The sequence below is a fragment of the Tasmannia lanceolata genome, unplaced genomic scaffold (assembly GCF_043159265.1).
Source record: "Tasmannia lanceolata isolate RefF3 unplaced genomic scaffold, GAP_Taslan_0.1 ptg000004l, whole genome shotgun sequence".
NCBI lineage: Eukaryota > Viridiplantae > Streptophyta > Magnoliopsida > Canellales > Winteraceae > Tasmannia > Tasmannia lanceolata.
Window position 1 is genome coordinate 7,278,703 of NW_027518681.1, and position 18,924 is coordinate 7,297,626.

An 18,924-nucleotide genomic window follows, 5' to 3' on the forward strand; every position below is an offset into this window, starting at 1 on the left:
GAAGTTCAGTGCTACACTTATTCGCTTTGGCATGAAGCAGTGCGCAGTTGATCACTCCGTCTTCAGTTTTCAGTCTCAGGCTGGTTGTGTTCTGTTGATAGTATATGTTGATGATATCATTATCACTGGTAGCGAAACAGGTGGCATTCAGACGCTCAAATCCTTCCTTCAGACAGAGTTCTCTACTAAGGATTTGGGTCGTCTTCGGTATTTCCTGGGCATTGAGGTTGCCTATTCGACTAGGGGTATCTACCTCTCATAGAGGAAGTATGTTCTGGATCTTCTTGATGAGACAGGTTGTATGGGAGTCAAGCCTGCCTCAACTCCTATGGACCAGAATATGAAATTACTCCCGAGGAGGGAGTCCTGTTAGAAGATCCAGGGCGATACAGACAGTTAGTTGGTAAGCTCATTTATCTTACTGTTACACGTCCAGATATTACCTTTGCAGTTAGCGCTGTTAGCCAGCATATGAGCTCACCTCGCACTTCACATTGGGCTGCTGTACTTCAGATATTTTGATATCTGAAGAGTTCGCCAGGTAAAGGGTTGTTATTTCAGAGGCATGGGCACCAGAGAATTGAAGGATACACTGATGCAGACTGGGCAGGATCTCCGGCTGATAGGCGGTCTACTAAAGGATATTGCACCTTTATTGGAGATAATCTTCTTTCATGGAGAAGTAAGAAACAAGATGTCGTGTCTAAATCCAGTGCCGAGGCAGAATATAGAGCTATGTCTCATACGAGTGGGGAACTCATGTGGCTACGTTCCTTACTTTCAGAGATTGGATTTCCTCCTCCTTCTTCTTCTCTAGCTTAGTTATACTGTGACAACAAATCCGCCATTTACATTGCCACGAATCCAGTCTTCCATGAGAGGACCAAACATATTGAAGTGGATTGTCATTTCATTAGAGATTTGATTCAGCGAGGCTACATATCTCCCGTGTTTACCAGATCTACAGATCAATTAGCAGACATGTTCACGAAGCCTCTAAGTAGAGCTAAGTTAGTTGATAATTGTAACAAGCTAGGAATGTTAGATATCTACATTCCAGCTTGAGGGGGAGTGTTAACAGGTCTTTAGGTCTTTATTGGGCATACTTGTCTTTGTACTTCACTCTTTATTATTTATATTACATGAGTGAGGGGGAGAACCCTAACTCAATCTTTTCTCTCACTCTTTACTTTCTCTCTTTTCTCTACCTCTCTCAACTGTATATATTATAGATAGATAGATATACATTCTTGTCCTCAATGGTAAAAACTTAAATACTAAATGAAAGCTAGAGTTGCAATGGCTCCATATTATGGACTCCAGCCTTGAATTGGGGGTGAAAGTAAGATCCCTTTGCTCGGTCTTTACTTGGAATGCCATCAATCTAACATTCAATGGCTGGGCCCCACCATCTCTGCCCAACCCTATTTTATATGGTGTGGCCCACTATTTTACACCTCATGATATGGTGTGGTGGGGCCCACTATTCTACACATCATGTTTTGATGTGGTGGGCCCATCATCTTCATCCAAACTCATGCATAGGGTGGGGCCCACCATTTTACATCTCATCTTTTAATGGGGCAGGACCTACGATTCGACACCTCATCTTTTAATGGGGCAGGACCTACCATCTCTACCTAAACCCTTGCATAGGTGGGTCCCTTTATTTACCCCTAATGTTCTTATGACTTGGGCCCACCATATCTAACCAAACCTCTGCATTAGTGTGGGGCCCGCCATTTTACACGTCATGTTTTGATGGGGTGGGGCCCACCATTTCACACCTCATGTTTTGATGGAGTAGGCCCACCATTTACACCCATGCATAGTGTGGGCCCAAAATACTAGCATAATGTATATATGTCTTACATACACAAACATATAGAAAGTATAACCGAATTGCCTTTTCATAATGTGACTCTTCACTTCATTACACACTTTTTATTGGCTGTTGACAGCTTTTTAAGAGTTGTAACAGCCTTAAGCATCTAATCATAACAGCGTAAAATGAAGGGATAAGTGCTGTTATTAAGAGAAGGGAGTGTGGCTATGTTTTTCGTGTGTGTGTGTGTGTGTGTGTGTGTGTGTGTGTGAGGAAACTGTTGGTGCGCTTAAGCTCACCAAGCTTATGGTGCGCTTAAGCGCCCAATCACATGGGGGGGGCACTTTGTTAGGATGATCCAAAGCATTCATTTGAAAGGCCCTTACATAGATGGGGGGTGTACCAAAAATCAGCTCCATAGAATCATCCTAACCCATCCATTTGTGGAGGTCAAAATGGACAGACATTGTTTGTCCACAAATCTGCCCATTTTTGTCCTCCACAAATGGAGGGGTTAGGATGATCCTATGGAGCTGATTTTTGGTACACCCCCTATCTACGATAGGGCCTTGCAAATGAATGGTTTGGATCACCACAGAAAATGTGGGACCCATGTGATTGGGTGCTTAAGCGCACCATAAGCTTGGTGAGCTTAAGCGCACCAACAGTTTCCTCTCTCTCTCTCTCTCTATATATATATATATATATATATATATATATATATATATATATATTGTTGAAGTATAATCAGTTAAATAACACCAACTCCAACAGCTTAAGCTTTTGGAGTAATTGGTTGTTTCACACACACACATATGTATATATGCATATGTATATTGTTCCTTATTGAATTTTAATTATAGTGACCTTTCGTTGCTTCTTGGTGATATGATGCCCAAATTGGAGGGAAACCGTGTAGGCCTTTAGGCTGACTTAAAAAAATATTAGTTTTATTGGCAGCAGTACCTCATTGCATAATGAGTTCTAAAGATAAATATCTGCAGGGGAAACATCAACCAGAGGAATCTTTTATTTGATATCATTAGGAGTGAGCGTTCTGTGACAGATACTGCGTTAAATAGATGTCCTGATACATGCACTTCTAAGGAGCCCTTCTGTGAGGAAACAAAGGCATATTTTGTCGAGTCGACTGGAGCAACCGTTACTATTGATTCTAGTGTGAGCCTTATCTACAGATACTGTGAGAAGCTCCCTGGAGATAAGTATGATATTCTTTTGTCAAATTTTCACATTTTTATTATACTTGATGTTAAAACCATATGCATTTTCAAGTTGGACCTGGTTGTTTGACCTAGGTACTTCACTCCAAAGCCAATCTTTCAGTGTGAATCATATGGAAACTCTTATGTCTGTACATTAATATTACCTCCTAATGCGGCATTTCAAAATATAGAAGGTCCCGAAAGCAGAAGCTCTCACCTATCAAAGCAGCTTGTATGCTTAGAGGCTTGTAAAAAATTGCATCAAATGGGGGCACTTGATGACCATCTTCTCCCTTCAATTGAAGAGCCTTCGGAAAATGATCAGATTAAAATGACCAAAGAATCTGCTTCAGGCGCAGGTAGGGGATGTCTTTATTTGCCTTATGCTTATTGAGTTGATTTTTTTATATTTGCCTTATGCTTATTGAGTTGATTTTTTTTAAAAAACGGATTAGTTGCGGGCGGTGGACATTGAGCTAGGTTGTCCATCCATATCTAATCAATTGCTTAGCATCACTGTACTATTGGGGAGACACTTGACACCTCGCATCAAGAGCACTACTACAACATCTTTAATTTATTCGATATATTAGATTATTTATAAAGGGAAATGATAAATGTGCCCTTTTCATTACTAGGGACACCCAGCTTCAGTGTATCTATGACTGCAAAGGGGCTGATGTACTTCACATTTGAAGGAATGAAGTGACCGGATTGCCACGTACAATGCAGCTGGGTGTCCCAAGTGATGAAAAGGGGCGCATTTATCATTTCCCTTTATAAATACATGTTACATAATCAATCATGTAAATTGTATTTGAATATTTACGTTATATTCTATGATTTAGCTCATTAGCTGACACTTTGAATTTATTGCCGACACACTTGTCCTGCCGTATCCGACACAGCATGCATGTCCACATGTGTTGACACTCCTTTGGACAATTTTAAAGGTACTGTTACAAGTGTTAGACTTAATGTGGCTGTGTGGACACGTTTTGTACCATTTCAATTGTGGAATTCAGTTTTTTTTATTGAATATTGTGTTTACCTCTCTTAATATTAAGTCTTCTTTTATTATAAACTCTTCTTTTATCTCTTCTTTAACTAACATTTGCTGCTATATCCCCTTCCATTAACCAAAAACCCTAAACAAACTCTTATTCCAATACTATATTCATTGTATCATATGGGTCTCCCTTCCTAGAGACATTCATGACCGTTTCTACACACTTTCTAACATTATAACACTTTCAAGACATCTACAAACCGTTAAGAACAAAAATAGAAACTTTGCATAGAAAACTAGCTCAGATCTCCCCTAAAAATGTGACCTTCTATCCTGAACTTTTCTTCAAAATAGAAACTCAGAAGCTTTAATCATTCCCATCTTTCTAAAACATGGACATTCTACCAATAAAAAGATTCTGAAAATTCAAATAAAATTCACCAAAGTTCAGGACAATTTCTTTCTTCAAAGGTCAATCTTCTTCAATTTCTTGTTTGAAGGACCTATAGTGTTGCATCAAATCACACTGCCAGTGATAAAAAACACTTCCACCATGGCCACAACCTCTGTCTGCAGAAACCCTTTTTTATGATCGTGGCCTAAACCCTTTCCTATATTGGGTTTGGCCGAATGATATTTATCCAATTATTCAAGGTTTTCTCATCACTGCAAAATAATTTGCAAATAGGGCCGCTGTATAAAACCCTGTCACAATGGAGTTCTTAGCAAGGCGCCAAGGCGTGAAAGAGACAGAGATGGTTGTGGGAGGGACAACTAAGTGGTGATCGGGACAGTCAATTGGTGTGAATGAAGAAGAGACAAATGGAAACTGAGTTCAAATAAATAAGAAAAGGCACTAAGAACAGCCGTACAATTTGTTTTACAATTAAAAAGTAAAGCATGTTTAGTAAATTCAATGTAGGGTAGAATCTAGCAAAGAATGTTGTGTGTTGGAATTCCTTGTATATGTATCTTGTGCTTGTGTTAGAATTCCTTGTATATATATCTTGTATGTGTTAGAATTTTGCATTTTTTGAAGGTACTCTTTTTTTGTACGTGTTTGAAGGAACAACAAAAAGGAAGGAACTACATGGGACAAGCATTGTTCGTGCTTTATCAGGTACCTGGGCGCACAGACCCAATGGTGGTGTAACATTGCAGGCTTATAAGATAAATTTCTCTTGTGATCGTGTCGGAGAGCATTACTCTGGGTTTGTACTCTTAGTTGAGGCAACACTAGATGACGATGTAGCAAACACAGAAGTGGATCTTTACTTAGTTGACAAGTCGGTCAAATCATCTATTTCATCCTATGGACAAGTCCACTTAGATTCTGAGCAGGTCCCTATTGCAAAAATAAATATGTGAATCCGCTGTTGTTTTATTCAAAGTAATTCTTAAAAAATTTGTTTCTTTCAATTATGTGTTGACTTTTTTTATTTTCGGTACCAGGTGGAAAAATCAAAACTGTTCCATGAATTTCTCTTTAATGGATTATATGGCAAGCTGTTTGTTGGATCCAAATCATCTGGCATACAGAGAAATTTTTTACTTGAGACAAAAAATAAATCACTTTGGAACACCCCAACTATGTATTTGCTTCTACCATTGGATTTGTCGATATCAAGTGATGAAACTTTGAGCATTGATTGGAAGGTAATCTATGCATGTGCCTTTGTAGTTGAATTTTTGAAGAAAGGCTCCTTACTAGGTGCCGAGCCTTGTTCAACTAGCAGCATGGGGGATTCAGCCTTAGGTAGCACAAGCCCATCGAGATCAAATGTTATCCAATTGGCTAATAATTCTGTTCAATTTCACAACCTTAAAGATATGGTGGTTTTGGCCATTCATACAGGGAGAATTTACTCTGTCCTCGATGTAAAGCTTGAAACATCTGCGGAGAGTCCATTTGAGGAGAGTTCTGATATGGCATTGGTTTATACAAGTTTCTCGGACTACTTCAATAAGAAGTTGGTGATCTATTGCTTTGCATATTGTTTTTTATTTATAAATTGAGGAATGCTAGATTCACAGGCGCCCTTGCAAAAAAGGAGCAAAGGGCGCCTCCATTGGTCAAACGCCATTAAGATGGCACAGAAAATTAAGATCTTAACTGTCCTTAATGGCATTTGACCAATGGGGGTGCCCTTTGCCCCTTTTTTGGCAAGGGCACCTGTGAATTTATCATTCCTCTTATAAATTTTGTTATTTCATTTCCTTCATGTCGGCAGTTCCTAGTTTATTGATGCTACCATCTGTCCAGGTATGGCATTGAGCTTCGGCACCCAGGACAGCCATTATTGTTGTTAAAGCAATCTCATAACCCACACAACCTTCTTTCTTCAAAGTCCAGGCATGAAGGTTTGTTAATTTGCATGTTTTTGATTTTTTTAGTTATCTATATTCAGACTCACTATATGGTAGCTCATGCTTGTATAGTCTTATGGGTTCTCCTCTTTTCGACTCACATTGCTTTTCTATAGTGAAAATTTTATATTAGTTCTGTAGATGCAAAGTTGCAAATCATACTAAGTAGATTCTAGAATATATTTTCTAATATGTGTGCATATATTTGAAGGAATGCATGGAATTTACTATGAATGGCTAAGGTAAAAGAAGAAAGATTCAACTAAAGATGCAAGTCCTAGGAAGGAGAGGAGAGACAAAAAAGAGAGAAAGAGAAGTAATAAAGAAGAATAAATGAAAGGGGGAAATTTGTAGGGTAGTGAAACAATAAAGAAGAGGAAGAAATGAAAGGGGGAAATTTTTAGGCTATAAAGTTAAACTCCACGACTCCTCTGTGGGTTTTTATATAATCTCTAGAAATAAAAAATTAGTGATGGGCCGCATCACAACACTCTTAACACTCGCCCTTAATTTGGATATCATCCATGCCCAACTTGGAACAAATTATGCTTAACAGATTTCTACCAAGCGTCTTTATATATATAGGAAATGAAGTATGTGCATGGCTGCACAAACCATAGTGGGGCCACATTTTTTGGGGGATCCAAAGCATTCATTTGGAAGGCCCTTCCATGGATATGGTGTGTACCAAAAAGGCCCTTATATATATATATATATATATATATATATATATATATATATATATATATATATATATATGAGGAAAAGGATTGTACGCTCGACTGTACCTAAAGTTAGGTACGGTAGAGTGCCAAATCACATGGGTCCCCCATTTTTGGTGGGCATCTAAACCATTCATTTGCAAGGCCCCATCATAGATAGGGTGCATACCAAAAATCAGCACCATTGAATCATCCTAACCCCTCCAAAACTGGAGGCCAAAATGGGCAGATTTGTGGACAAACACTGTCTGTCCATTTTGGCCTCCACAAATGGATGGGTTAGGATGATCCTATGGAGCTGATTTTTGGTATGCACCCTATCTATGATGGGGCCTTGCAAATGAATGGTTTAGATGCCCACCAAAAATGGGGGACCCATGTGATTTGGCACTCTACCGTACCTAACTTTAGGTACGGTCGAGCGTACAATCTTATTCCTCTATATATATATATATATATATATATATATATATATATATATAGAGAGAGAGAGAGAGAGAGAGAGAGAGAGAGAGAAGGGTTGCTGCGCTCGAGCACAGAAACAGGGGGGTGGGGCCATTGGGGGGTGATCCTAAGCATTCATTTGGAAGGCCCCATCATGGATGGGGGGCCTACCAAAAATCAGCTCCATTGGATCACCAATGGGTGTCCATTTGTGGGGCCAAAAATGGACAGATACTGTTTGTCCACAAATCTGTCCATTTTTTGCCCCCACAAATGGACACCCTAAGGTGATCCAATGGTGCTGATTTTTGGTGGACACCCTACCCATGAAAGGGCCCATCAAATGCATGCTTTGAATCCCACCCAAAATGTGGCCCCACCCTGTTTCTGGGCTCGAGCGCAGCAAATGCATGCTCACACACACACACACACACACACACATATGAGAAAACGGTTTCTACACACAAGTGTAGATAAATTATCTACACACTAGCTTAAAATACAGTGGGGGCCCACATTGTTTGGGTGATCCAAACCATTCATTTGATGGGCCCTCATATAGATAAGGTGTGCCCAAAGCATCAGCTCCAAAGGATCATCCCAACCCTACAATTTGTGGAGGTAAAATGAACGTGTATAAACCTTCACAAATCTGTCCATTTTTTGCCTCCACGGTTCGAAGGGTTAGGATGATCCTATGAAGCTGATTTTTTGGGCACACCTTATCTATGTGAGGGCCCATCAAATGAATGCTTTGGATCACCCAAACAATGTGGGCCCCCACTGTATTTAAGCTAGTGTGTAGATAAATTATCTACACTTGTGTGTAGATAACTTATCTACACTTGTGTGTAGAAACCGTTTTCTCTCTCTCTCTCTCTCTCTCTATATATATATATATATATATATATATATATATATATATGTGAGAGAACATTTCCTACACACTTGTATAGGTAAGTTACCTACACACTACCTTAAAATACAGTGGGGGCCCACATTGTTTGGGTGATCCAAACAATTCATTTGAATGGTCCTCACATAGATAGGGTGTCCACAAAAAATCAGATCCATAGGATCATCCCAACCCTACGATTTGTGGAGGTAAAATGGACGTGTATAAACCTTCACAAATTAGTCCATTTTTTGCCTCCATAGTTTGAATGGTTAGGATGATCCTATGGATCTGATTTTTTGTGGACGCCCTATCTATGTGAGGAGCATTCAAATGAATGGTTTGGATCACCCAAACAATGTGGGCCCCCACTGTATTTTAAGGTAGTGTGTAGGTAACTTACCTACACAAGTGTGTAGGAAATGTTCTCTCTCTCTCTCTCTCTATATATATATATATATATATATATATGAATTACATGTGAAATGTCGATGTACTGAGTTATTCCGACAGCGCATGCCACTCGGTGTTTGATGTTGTCAAACCATTATGGATGACTAACTTGCTTTTGTGATGGTTTCTAAGTGTGTATTTGTGCTTTTTTAGCATTTCCTGAAGTTTTATCTTAAAATTCTATCATTTGCATAGGTTTCTATACGTTTCCGTGATTATTTTACTGGATATCCACCGAAATTTCCATCTGAAACCTAAGTGTTTCCATTTCTGTGGAGTATTTCTCGCGTATGGGACAAGCCTCAAGTATCTTGATCATATATTTGAGGTGTATATTTTGCACTTTTTAGCATGTTGACATCTAGGCTAGAGACGGAACCATTTCGATATTTGTTGCACCAATAATGCTTTTGGTAGTTACATGATTTCATCTGCTTATTTTCTCCATTTAATTAACGTTCATTGTATTTTATTGATCAGATGGATAGACAATTTTACCCACGTGTCTTGTCTGCTCTCTCTCTCTCTCTCTGTTATGAATGTTGGGATATGGTTCATGACTCCACATTACAGTATAAAATGTTGTATATTAATCTATTGTCCCTTTCTACATACTAATGTTGTGGCTTTTCTGCCAGGTGGTTCCATAAATAGCAGGGCAGGCAACACTGCCCATGACAAAGTACAAAAGCCACAGGCTCACGTCCACATGCCTCCAGAACTTTTAGTCGGCGTTGGTATATCCATAAATGTCTTAAAGTCATTTTACTTGCTACCTTCTTTGATGCATCGATTGGAATCCCTACTGTTGGCCAGCCAGCTAAGAGAGGAAATTGCTTATCATCCTAGCAATTGTCATATATCAAGTCTTCTGGTTCGTCATTTTTTCTTGAAATATTCATGTGTGTTTGATAGTGTCCTAATGATCATTTTCAATATTTTTATTAGTCTAATTGAAGTTTTCTATGCTTAGATTCTGGAAGCAATTACCACTTTAAGATGTAATGAAGACTTTTCTCTTGAGCGTTTGGAACTGTTGGGGGACTCGGTGTTAAAATATGCTGTGAGCTGCCATCTCTTTCTGAAATATCCTAATAAGCATGAAGGGTTATTGTCTACACGTAGATCATGGGCTGTTTGTAATTCAACACTTCATAAACTTGGAACCTATCGTAAGTTACAGGTATGCAACCAATTTTTTGCTCGTAATTATCTAAACTTGGATCCAACGACCATTGAGTATATGAATGGGGAGAGAAGTGGGGTTCTCAATTGAAACTTTTTTACTACTTTTTTTTCCTTTCACTTTTAATACTATAGTTCAAAAATGAAAGCATGTATTGGTCACTATTTTAGAAAGAAAATAGAGCCATCAATAGTTAACCATAGAAAACTGGGTTGCTCTTTGGGTCCTGTGAAGCACTTTTATCAGAATTAAGCTATGCAGTTCAACTGTACAAAACAATACAAAGTGGTTTCCATTATGGTGTGAACTGGAACAACTTAACCCCACCAGGTGCAATCTGAAGTTTCTAATATTAGGACCTCATTATTTCTTTATCCAAATACACCGTGATGTGGCCAAGAAAGCAAAACAATGACTACTCTTTACCCTTTACAAAATATTAGCCCTCCATAAGCTAGTGTGTTGAGACTTTGGTATGGGTTCTGTTACTGATTAATATCAATCTGAGTCAATCACTGAATCTGCCTAGTTGTCAAGGTTTTGGCCCTACCAATTCTATTAGGAACTCCTTTACTTGCTCAGGTCAACTCAGTTTTACCTTTGGCAAGTTCTTGTCTGAATACAAACTTCTCAATAGTAAATAGTAGTTCTGTTAGAGGATAGAAAGAAAAGTTGGGAGAATAATTGTGACTGATTTCCTCCACGCACAATTAGTTTTCAGTAATCCTTGACTAGTGTACACAATTACTCCTGATGATAGTTAAAAATTTTCATCGAAACCGACACGAAATGATCAAAATGTTTTTGTCCCATCCCTACTGAAACCGACACGAAATGATCAAAATGTTTTTGTCCCATCCCTACTGAAACCGAAACACATAGTGAAATCAAAATCATAAGTGCACTAGTAGTATACTATAGTATACTATATCATGTGTTATATTTTTTCTTAAAAACAAGATTCTACTTCTATTTATATTCTTCTCTCGTGAAGACTGGATTTGAGGCTATATAAATAGTCGCTTGTTTCACAAAAAAATTGCACAAGATCACAATAAAATCAATTTTATAGCACACTTTTCAACCAAATTATCTTGCAACAAGTGTGAGCCATCGCCCTAAAGTCTACTTTCCAAATTGCCATGCACAAATGTGTAGTAACCAAAAGTTGACTTAACACTAGGAAATCCAGCTCAATCCACATCCGGTTGACCTGATATTGAGGTGCCTACTCGGGTGTTCAAAATTCCCTTTCTAGGAGTTCATTTAATTTATATAAAAATTCGATGAACTACATGTAAATGAGGATCATGCCTACATTGACTTAACACTACCTCCGGATACTAATTGTGAGATTGAGCCACTTTACGCTAATTTCTAGTGTGCCTGTTGATCACTAAGAGACTTGTCATCTTCTACACTTTTTTTGTGGTTTACCTTTAACTTTACTTGCATAATGTGCACAATTGTTAGAACTTAGAACTTGAATTAGAGCCTAGAACATTAACTATAAATTCAAAAGTTAAATTTATAGTTTCTAGTTCAACTTCCCAACCTAAGCGGAGGAAGAGTAGTTCTCCTCAAAGTGATGTTTGTAGTGATGTTAACTTGTAGAAGATATGAAGAGAGAAGAAGAAAAGAAAGGAAGAGAGAGAGAGAGAGAGAGAGAGAGAGAGCTCATGTAATTTTGGAAGTGTTGAGGTGCTCACTGGCGTGTATGGGCTGACACAATCATACTATTGCTACATATTCTTACCACTACAATTTTTGATATCAACAATTCCCCTTGAGGTCTCTTATGCATTGGATGTGATCTCTCTTTGGTCTCCATTTGATATTTTTTGGGTAGTTGACTTGGGTGTCACACATCACTTGTCTGATGAATTGGGTATCATATATTCTATTGTGCCTTATTCTGGTTCATCATTTATATTTCTTGGTGAGTCTCTTACCCATGATCCGTGTTGAATAAGTGTCGATTTATTCTTCCTCCACATTCGTTTTTGTTTCTGATGTTTTTATTGTCCCTAGTCTTGAACCCCACACCGCATGACACGAGGATTTTTTATGGCCTCAAACCACCAGAGCTTGTGGGAGATTGGTTTTATTGTCCCAAGTCTTCAAAGGATATTCTTTTAGATTCCTAAATTCACTTTTCAATCGTCCCGCTACTTTATTTTTTTCATTGTCTTCTATTCTTGTGGGGGATTTGCACTCGAGAAGCTCCTCAGTAGAGAATATTTTTTTTACTGATCCTAGTGTCAGGTCCTCACATTTAGATCATGATGTTGCTGCTTCATTCGAGTCCGATTGTCTCTGTCCCAGTGTTGCATGGATTCAGATTCGTGTGTCGGGATCCGACAAGGATTTGAGGTGTTGGATTCGGCAAACCCCCAAAAGTAGGTTTGGATTCGGTAAATTTTAAATAAAATAAAATTTTCAATTATATATATATATATATATATATATATATATATATATATATATGTCTATGCATATATATTTATGAAAAATTTGAGGGTAGAGGCTTGAGGCGAAATTTGTAGTGGAGGAAGGGGGTCGACGTTTGAGGGTCAAGGCGCTAGGGTTTTTATTCAAAGAGTACGGGTTGTGCTTTCATATAAAAAAAGTTAAGAAGAAAATACGTTTAAAGGGAAAATATACAGGATTTGCATTTCAAAAGCGACAACGATGAATCGGATTCGTTCGAAAAAAAACAAGATTCGTGCGGGATACGGCTACGACGAGAATCCGGGTGTGTCCCAATTGAATCCATGTCCGATTCGGAGGGAGGGGCAAAGAATCCATGCAACATAGCTCTGTCCTTATTCATGCAACATCATCGTACTGATAAAACCATCGTGTTTTACAGTCTTTAGTTTGTTTGTCTTTGATTAGAATTGCATTTAATTAAATCTTTTGTTAGGGATTTGCACTCAAGAAGCTCCTCGTTTGAGTTGACTATCATGATTATCGATATTTTTTTACTGGTCCTAGTGTCAAGTTCTCACGTTTAGATCGTGGTGCTGCTGCTTCATTCGAGTATGAATTGTTTCCGTCCTTATTCATTCCAAGGTTGCCAGAGCGGGAATCAAAACGGGAATCGAAGGCCCCCGGAATGGTTGGAAGCGGGAATCGTGAAGTCGTTGGAGAGTCACTGGAGAGTCGCTGGGGAATCGAGGAATCGCCGGGAATCGTTGGGGAGTTGGGAATCGCCGGAAAATCATGTTTCACATAATATTAAACCTCGGTTCCCAAAAGTGGGAAACGCGTTTCCAGGGAATCATAAACCGCAATTCCCAAAAGTGGGAATCGGGTTTCCGGCGAATCCGAACCGGGATTCCTAGTTTTTGGGGATTCGAGAAGGTTCTCGTTTCGGATTCGAGAATCGGGGAATCATGGTTCCCCACTCCCAGGGAAGAATCCTGCTTCCTTGATTCATTCAACTTCATCGAATTGATACAACTATCATGTTTTACAGGCTTTAGTTCCTAATATGTTGCTTATTGTAACGACCTGGGTTTGGGGCAAATTTTTAGACATGATTTTTCTTTCAAAATCCCAAAATCTGAATCGCTACCCCAAAAAGGAAAACAACAACTAAACAATTCTATTCCATTAATTGAATGTCTATTACATGATTTATCTCAACTGCTAATATCAAACTATGAACTGAAATAAAATAATAGTTGAATCTATGACTAAAACTCAATGTCTAAAATGAATAAAAACAATGAAACTTCATTGGGCATGACAACAAGACACCCCAAAGAAATCCTATTAGTGCTCTCTCTCCCATCCTAAGTGCTACCTAGACTTGTTCATCGCCATCGGCAAAGGCTCATTCACTTTCCTCACCTACAAAGGCTAAAAAATTATCTAAGTCAAACAACAAGCTCTTGTGACTGGCTTGGATAAAAAAAGTGACAAGAATGAAAATCTGCATTATAAAGGTGTTTCTCATGGCATTCACATGTGATAAGGAAAAGCAATAAGAATTATAAGATTTATTGCCAAGGATAAAGAATTATCAATAAGCATGTGAGAATGTCATGGGAATATACTAAATGTGGCAAATCATGGAATCATATAAAGGTGTTTCTCATGGCATTCACATGTGATAAGGAAAAGCAATAAGATTTATAAGATTTATTGCCAAGGATAAAGAATATCAATAAGCATGTGATAATGTCATGGGAATATACTAAATGTGGCAAATCATGGAATCATATAAGAGAGCTTCAATCATACAGAGTACATATAGCGACATGTAAACTATGAGAAGTATCATGTCATCTCGACGAGGTATATGGGTCATATATACCTCCTCATAAGTATATACACGATGGAAATCCTCACAAACCCGTCAGTAAGTGGTCACACGTAGCTCTATGGCATTCCCGTACTATAGTATACTATAGTACGAGGCGTAAACAAAAACAAAGTGTATATAGATTAAGGATTAAAAATAAGGTCCTGCCACAAGAATTTCCACGGTGATAATCAGTTAATTCAATGACATGGTGCAAAAAGAATGCGAATAATCATATCAAATAGAAATATAATCACAGAAATCATAATTGTAACCAATATTATAAAAGTCAGTCATCACTAAGGTTTTAAATTTCAGTTTCGGCTATAATTTTGGGATTCACCGAAACCGAAATTTTAGTCGAAATCCCTAAATTTCGGTCGAAATTGGGTGATAAAATCGAAACGGCGGATTTTTCTCCTGAAATTTCTGATGAAATTACTTACTGAAATTTTGCCGAAATTTCGGTAATTTCGGTTGAAATTCCTTAAAGGAACAAAATAATGATATATTATTGAAATTTCGACCTTAATTTCTGAAATTTAGACTGAAATTTGGTACGTTTCGAAAATTTCGGTTTCGGGACGTTTGGTTTCGATGTCGGTTGAAATTTAAAACCTTGGTCATCACTTGCCTTGATATTGAAGTTTAGGTGAACGCACAGAGTCCTGACACACTGATCTGAAGATGAGGATCATGAGGTTCAAATTTAATAATTAGCTTGGAGTCAATTTCTTCTTTCGGTCTTATGTTAAAGTTATTTAACATACGCCTATTATTGTCCTATGATATGTATTTTTATTTATTTGTTCAACAATCTTTATATGGTCCCAAAAATCATATTTTTCATACCCTAAAATATATCAAAATACTCTAAAAATTTGCAACTAAATCAGCCCTAATAACTACAAAAATCAGCACTTAATCATAAATTAAAAACCATGAAAATTTGCACTTATTATGCCGTAAAGACTATTAAAAATCAGCATCTATTTATGTGCTTAAACACGCAAAATTAGCACCGATTTAGGGATATAAAACAATGAAAAATCAGCAACTAATTAGGGACGTAAAACTGTAAAAATCAGCAGTTTTTTATGGTACAAAACTCTATAAAATCAGCAGTTTTCATGCCCTAAAAACTGAGAAAAATATGCATGTAAAGAGAGGTGATAAAACTTTTTTTAAATCACACGTGTGCGTTAAAACATATATAAACAAACCCTCTAACACCTTAAAATAGATTTAGTAATAGTTTCACATAAGAAAAATAGGATTTCTACATTAAAACCCCTAAAAAGAAAATAAAAAACTCTTTTCTTGATTAAAAAGAAATCAAGATCCATGTAAAATATCTTTAAAATCCTAATTTGAACAACCAAAAACACTAAAAGCAAAAACACATCAATGTTACACCCAAAATACAAAAAATAGGTTTCCGAGCACTTACTCAATGACGAAAAACCAATCGATGCAAAACCCAAGCTTTTCTTCTTCCTTTCTCCTTTCTTCTCCACTCTTTCTTTTATTTTCCTTAAATTTTTAGGTGATTAAAACAACCCTAGATGGGTTTATTTATAAACTTAGCCTAGAGTTTTATTTCAAGAAGGATTCTAATTATTAGATTTCTAATTATAATCTAATATTAACTTAAGAGGGGTGGAAATATCAATATTGGGTTTCAGCTTATTGTAATATATTATTAGTATTTAGGTTATATTAGATTACTTTTGGATTTTATCTGTTTTAAATAAAACAACTTAAAAGTTGCCTAAGACAAAACTCGTAACTATGCCTAACCCTAATAGAAAAAGGGTCATAACTTGCTCAAATCACGTTCGAATCGCTAAATCTTGGGTCTGTAGGTTAGGTATTCGAAATACCCATCTACCGAGACCAAAATCATGTCGAACGGACAAGATTTGATGCCACAAAAATAGGTTATACTAAAAGTGACGAAAATACGCTATGACCGTTGATTTTTAAGGCCGTTTAATCTAATGCGGGATAAGAAATACACAAGAATCTTACAGATTGGGGACCGATCCAATATTTAATTTACATATCGTACGGTCCGAAAACTTAAAATCGGAGATCTAGCCGTTAATATTTGATCGAAAGATCTACGGCCTAGATTTAATTAGGATTCGTATCTTTATAGGCCTTTTTTGGGAGTGAATCACACACACACACACACACACACACACACACACACACACACACATATATATATATATATATATATATATATATATATATATATATATATATCAATGTTACTACATCAAGAATTACCAAAATACCCATGCAAAAGACATCTGCACATTAGTCTGTTAGGTTGGTGAATCATTTCCAGAATACAACACATTTGCACAACAATTATTCCTTTCATTGTAAAACTCATGAACATCATCCACAAAATTTCTTCTCTGTGGAAAGGTAATATGAACTTCATTCACTTGATCACTCGAATCCAACAGTCAATATATATTAAGTTGGGTATTCTTTCTAAATCATTAAAATAGGATCAGCGCTTTCTCGTTCCTTAATCATCACATTCAAATAACCAGTCATTATTTTTCTGCCAAATTGCCAATGAACAATTTTTTTTTTGAAAATTACAAAAAAAAAAAAAACTGCCAATGAACAATTTTAATTCTTAACAACATACAACCCTTGAAGAAACTTACACCATTCAAACGACTAGATGTAATCTTGATACATGGGTATTCAAACTTGTTAAAACCTATGATCTCCATTCTCCATGATTCATTTGTGTGGTGAGGAAAGACAAATCACCAATCATAATAATCATTAACTCAACTCAACTCAACTTAACTAAGCCTTTATCCCAAACTAGTTGGGGTCGGCTAATGAATCCTTTAGAAAATTTTCATGAAGAAGGTGAAAGGATCTACCTGGCTCAAATTGACTAAGTCTAATCCTGCGCTAGTTGGGTTCGTCTACATCAAATTTTCTATGAAATGAATCCTATAGGAATCATAATAATCATTACATCAAGAAAATGTCAAATAAACTATTTGATTTGAATCACTTCAGTCCCTAGAGAGATGGCATATTACCAAACAAAGTAGTTCCAAAAACCTTCCAAACACTATGTACTATCATCAAATCATCACGAACAACTTGAAATCAAACACTCATTACCATTGAATCACCAAAAGCAGCAGAAAAATGTGACTAGTGTCACAGGGCCATTTCGTCAAGCGTTGTGGTCGCTTGGCCTGTGGCCCGTGGCTTGTTGTATCATGTATACAAAAGTGTGTGTATATCGTAGTGGGGACACGGTCGGTAATATAGCAGTTAGGTGGCTCGTTGGTCCTTAAAAGTATGTCACCCCAAGACATTTGGCGGTCACTCCTGTTCAAGTATGTGGGTTGCTCCACCTCTTTAACCTGAGAGCTTGTTTGACCTTCGAGTGATGCTTGCTAGTGCATATCCTAGCAGGGATTCCATTCTAGTCAACGGGTGACCGGGTTCCCTTAGTAGTCTTGGTTTTTGGCAATGTCCTATAGTGACTTCATTTGAAATTCAGCAATAGAGATTATCGTTTGCCTATTTGTGCTCTGTTGCTTATTGTGTGCTTGTGAGCTTAGTTTTCCTTTTGTGCTTGCTTTGTAGTTTTAAACATATCAACCTTGCTTGGTCGACTTACTTTGTCGCGAGACAGCACAAGTGTCGCACGGACCTCGTCATCAGAGTGAAGGCCCATGGCATTAGGCAGTAAACTAGCTCCAAAAACTAGATCATAACTCTCTTGAATCTAAACGTATCAAACCACAACCGCTCAGATCATAAAAAATTGACTGTAAACATGCAATCTTCCATCAGAAAAGATCCTTAGCAGCATGATCTACAAGTTTTAATCAGAGCAAGGATTTTGTATTCTTTTTCTTAGGACTCCTTTAAAGCTGGGAAATCGATATCTAATAACTTCAAAAAATATCAGAAAATCATTACAATACCTACAAATCAAGAGCTTTCTAACAGAATTGGTGGGCCCTCCATCTGATATTGTCACTGCCATGAGTCAACATCAGACATATGGATGATGACATCACAACCAGCCTCTTTAGTCCAATATATGTGATTTAAATCTTTGAAATGATCATGAAATTAAATACCCCTTTAAATAGAGGAAATATTAGAGTTTCTTTACTAGCTTCCTGCTCTAATATCATATTAGAGTATGGAAAAAAGGTCGGAAGAACAATCGTGAGTGATCTCTCCTACTCAGTGGCCTCATTATTTGTAAACAAAGAAAAAAGGGTAATTACGTCATAAATAGAAATTGACACTTTTATCCCTATTCTAACAGATTCCATCTCAGTTCCATTGGAACAAGGGAGAAGTAGTCTCCAAGTGAAGCTTGCCAAGGAGCCAGATATCATGACTAAATATTTGAATCCATGCTTTTCTAATTGTAATTATGTCATTCAAAACAAATCATGTTACAGTAACAGTCTT

At 37.3% G+C, this 18,924-nt stretch overlaps 1 protein-coding gene across 1 annotated transcript in view; it reads left to right on the top strand.

Moving 5' to 3' along the window:
* DCL3 (dicer-like 3) overlaps positions 1-18,924 on the top strand; it is a 53,939-nt gene that overhangs the window by 26,428 nt on the left and 8,587 nt on the right. The window contains exons 13-19 of the mRNA XM_077377865.1: positions 2,830-3,048; positions 3,142-3,407; positions 5,124-5,398; positions 5,510-6,027; positions 6,321-6,418; positions 9,577-9,812; positions 9,912-10,121. Of these exons, the coding sequence (XP_077233980.1) occupies positions 2,830-3,048; positions 3,142-3,407; positions 5,124-5,398; positions 5,510-6,027; positions 6,321-6,418; positions 9,577-9,812; positions 9,912-10,121 (1,822 nt within the window). The remainder of the gene's footprint in view (positions 1-2,829; positions 3,049-3,141; positions 3,408-5,123; positions 5,399-5,509; positions 6,028-6,320; positions 6,419-9,576; positions 9,813-9,911; positions 10,122-18,924) is intronic.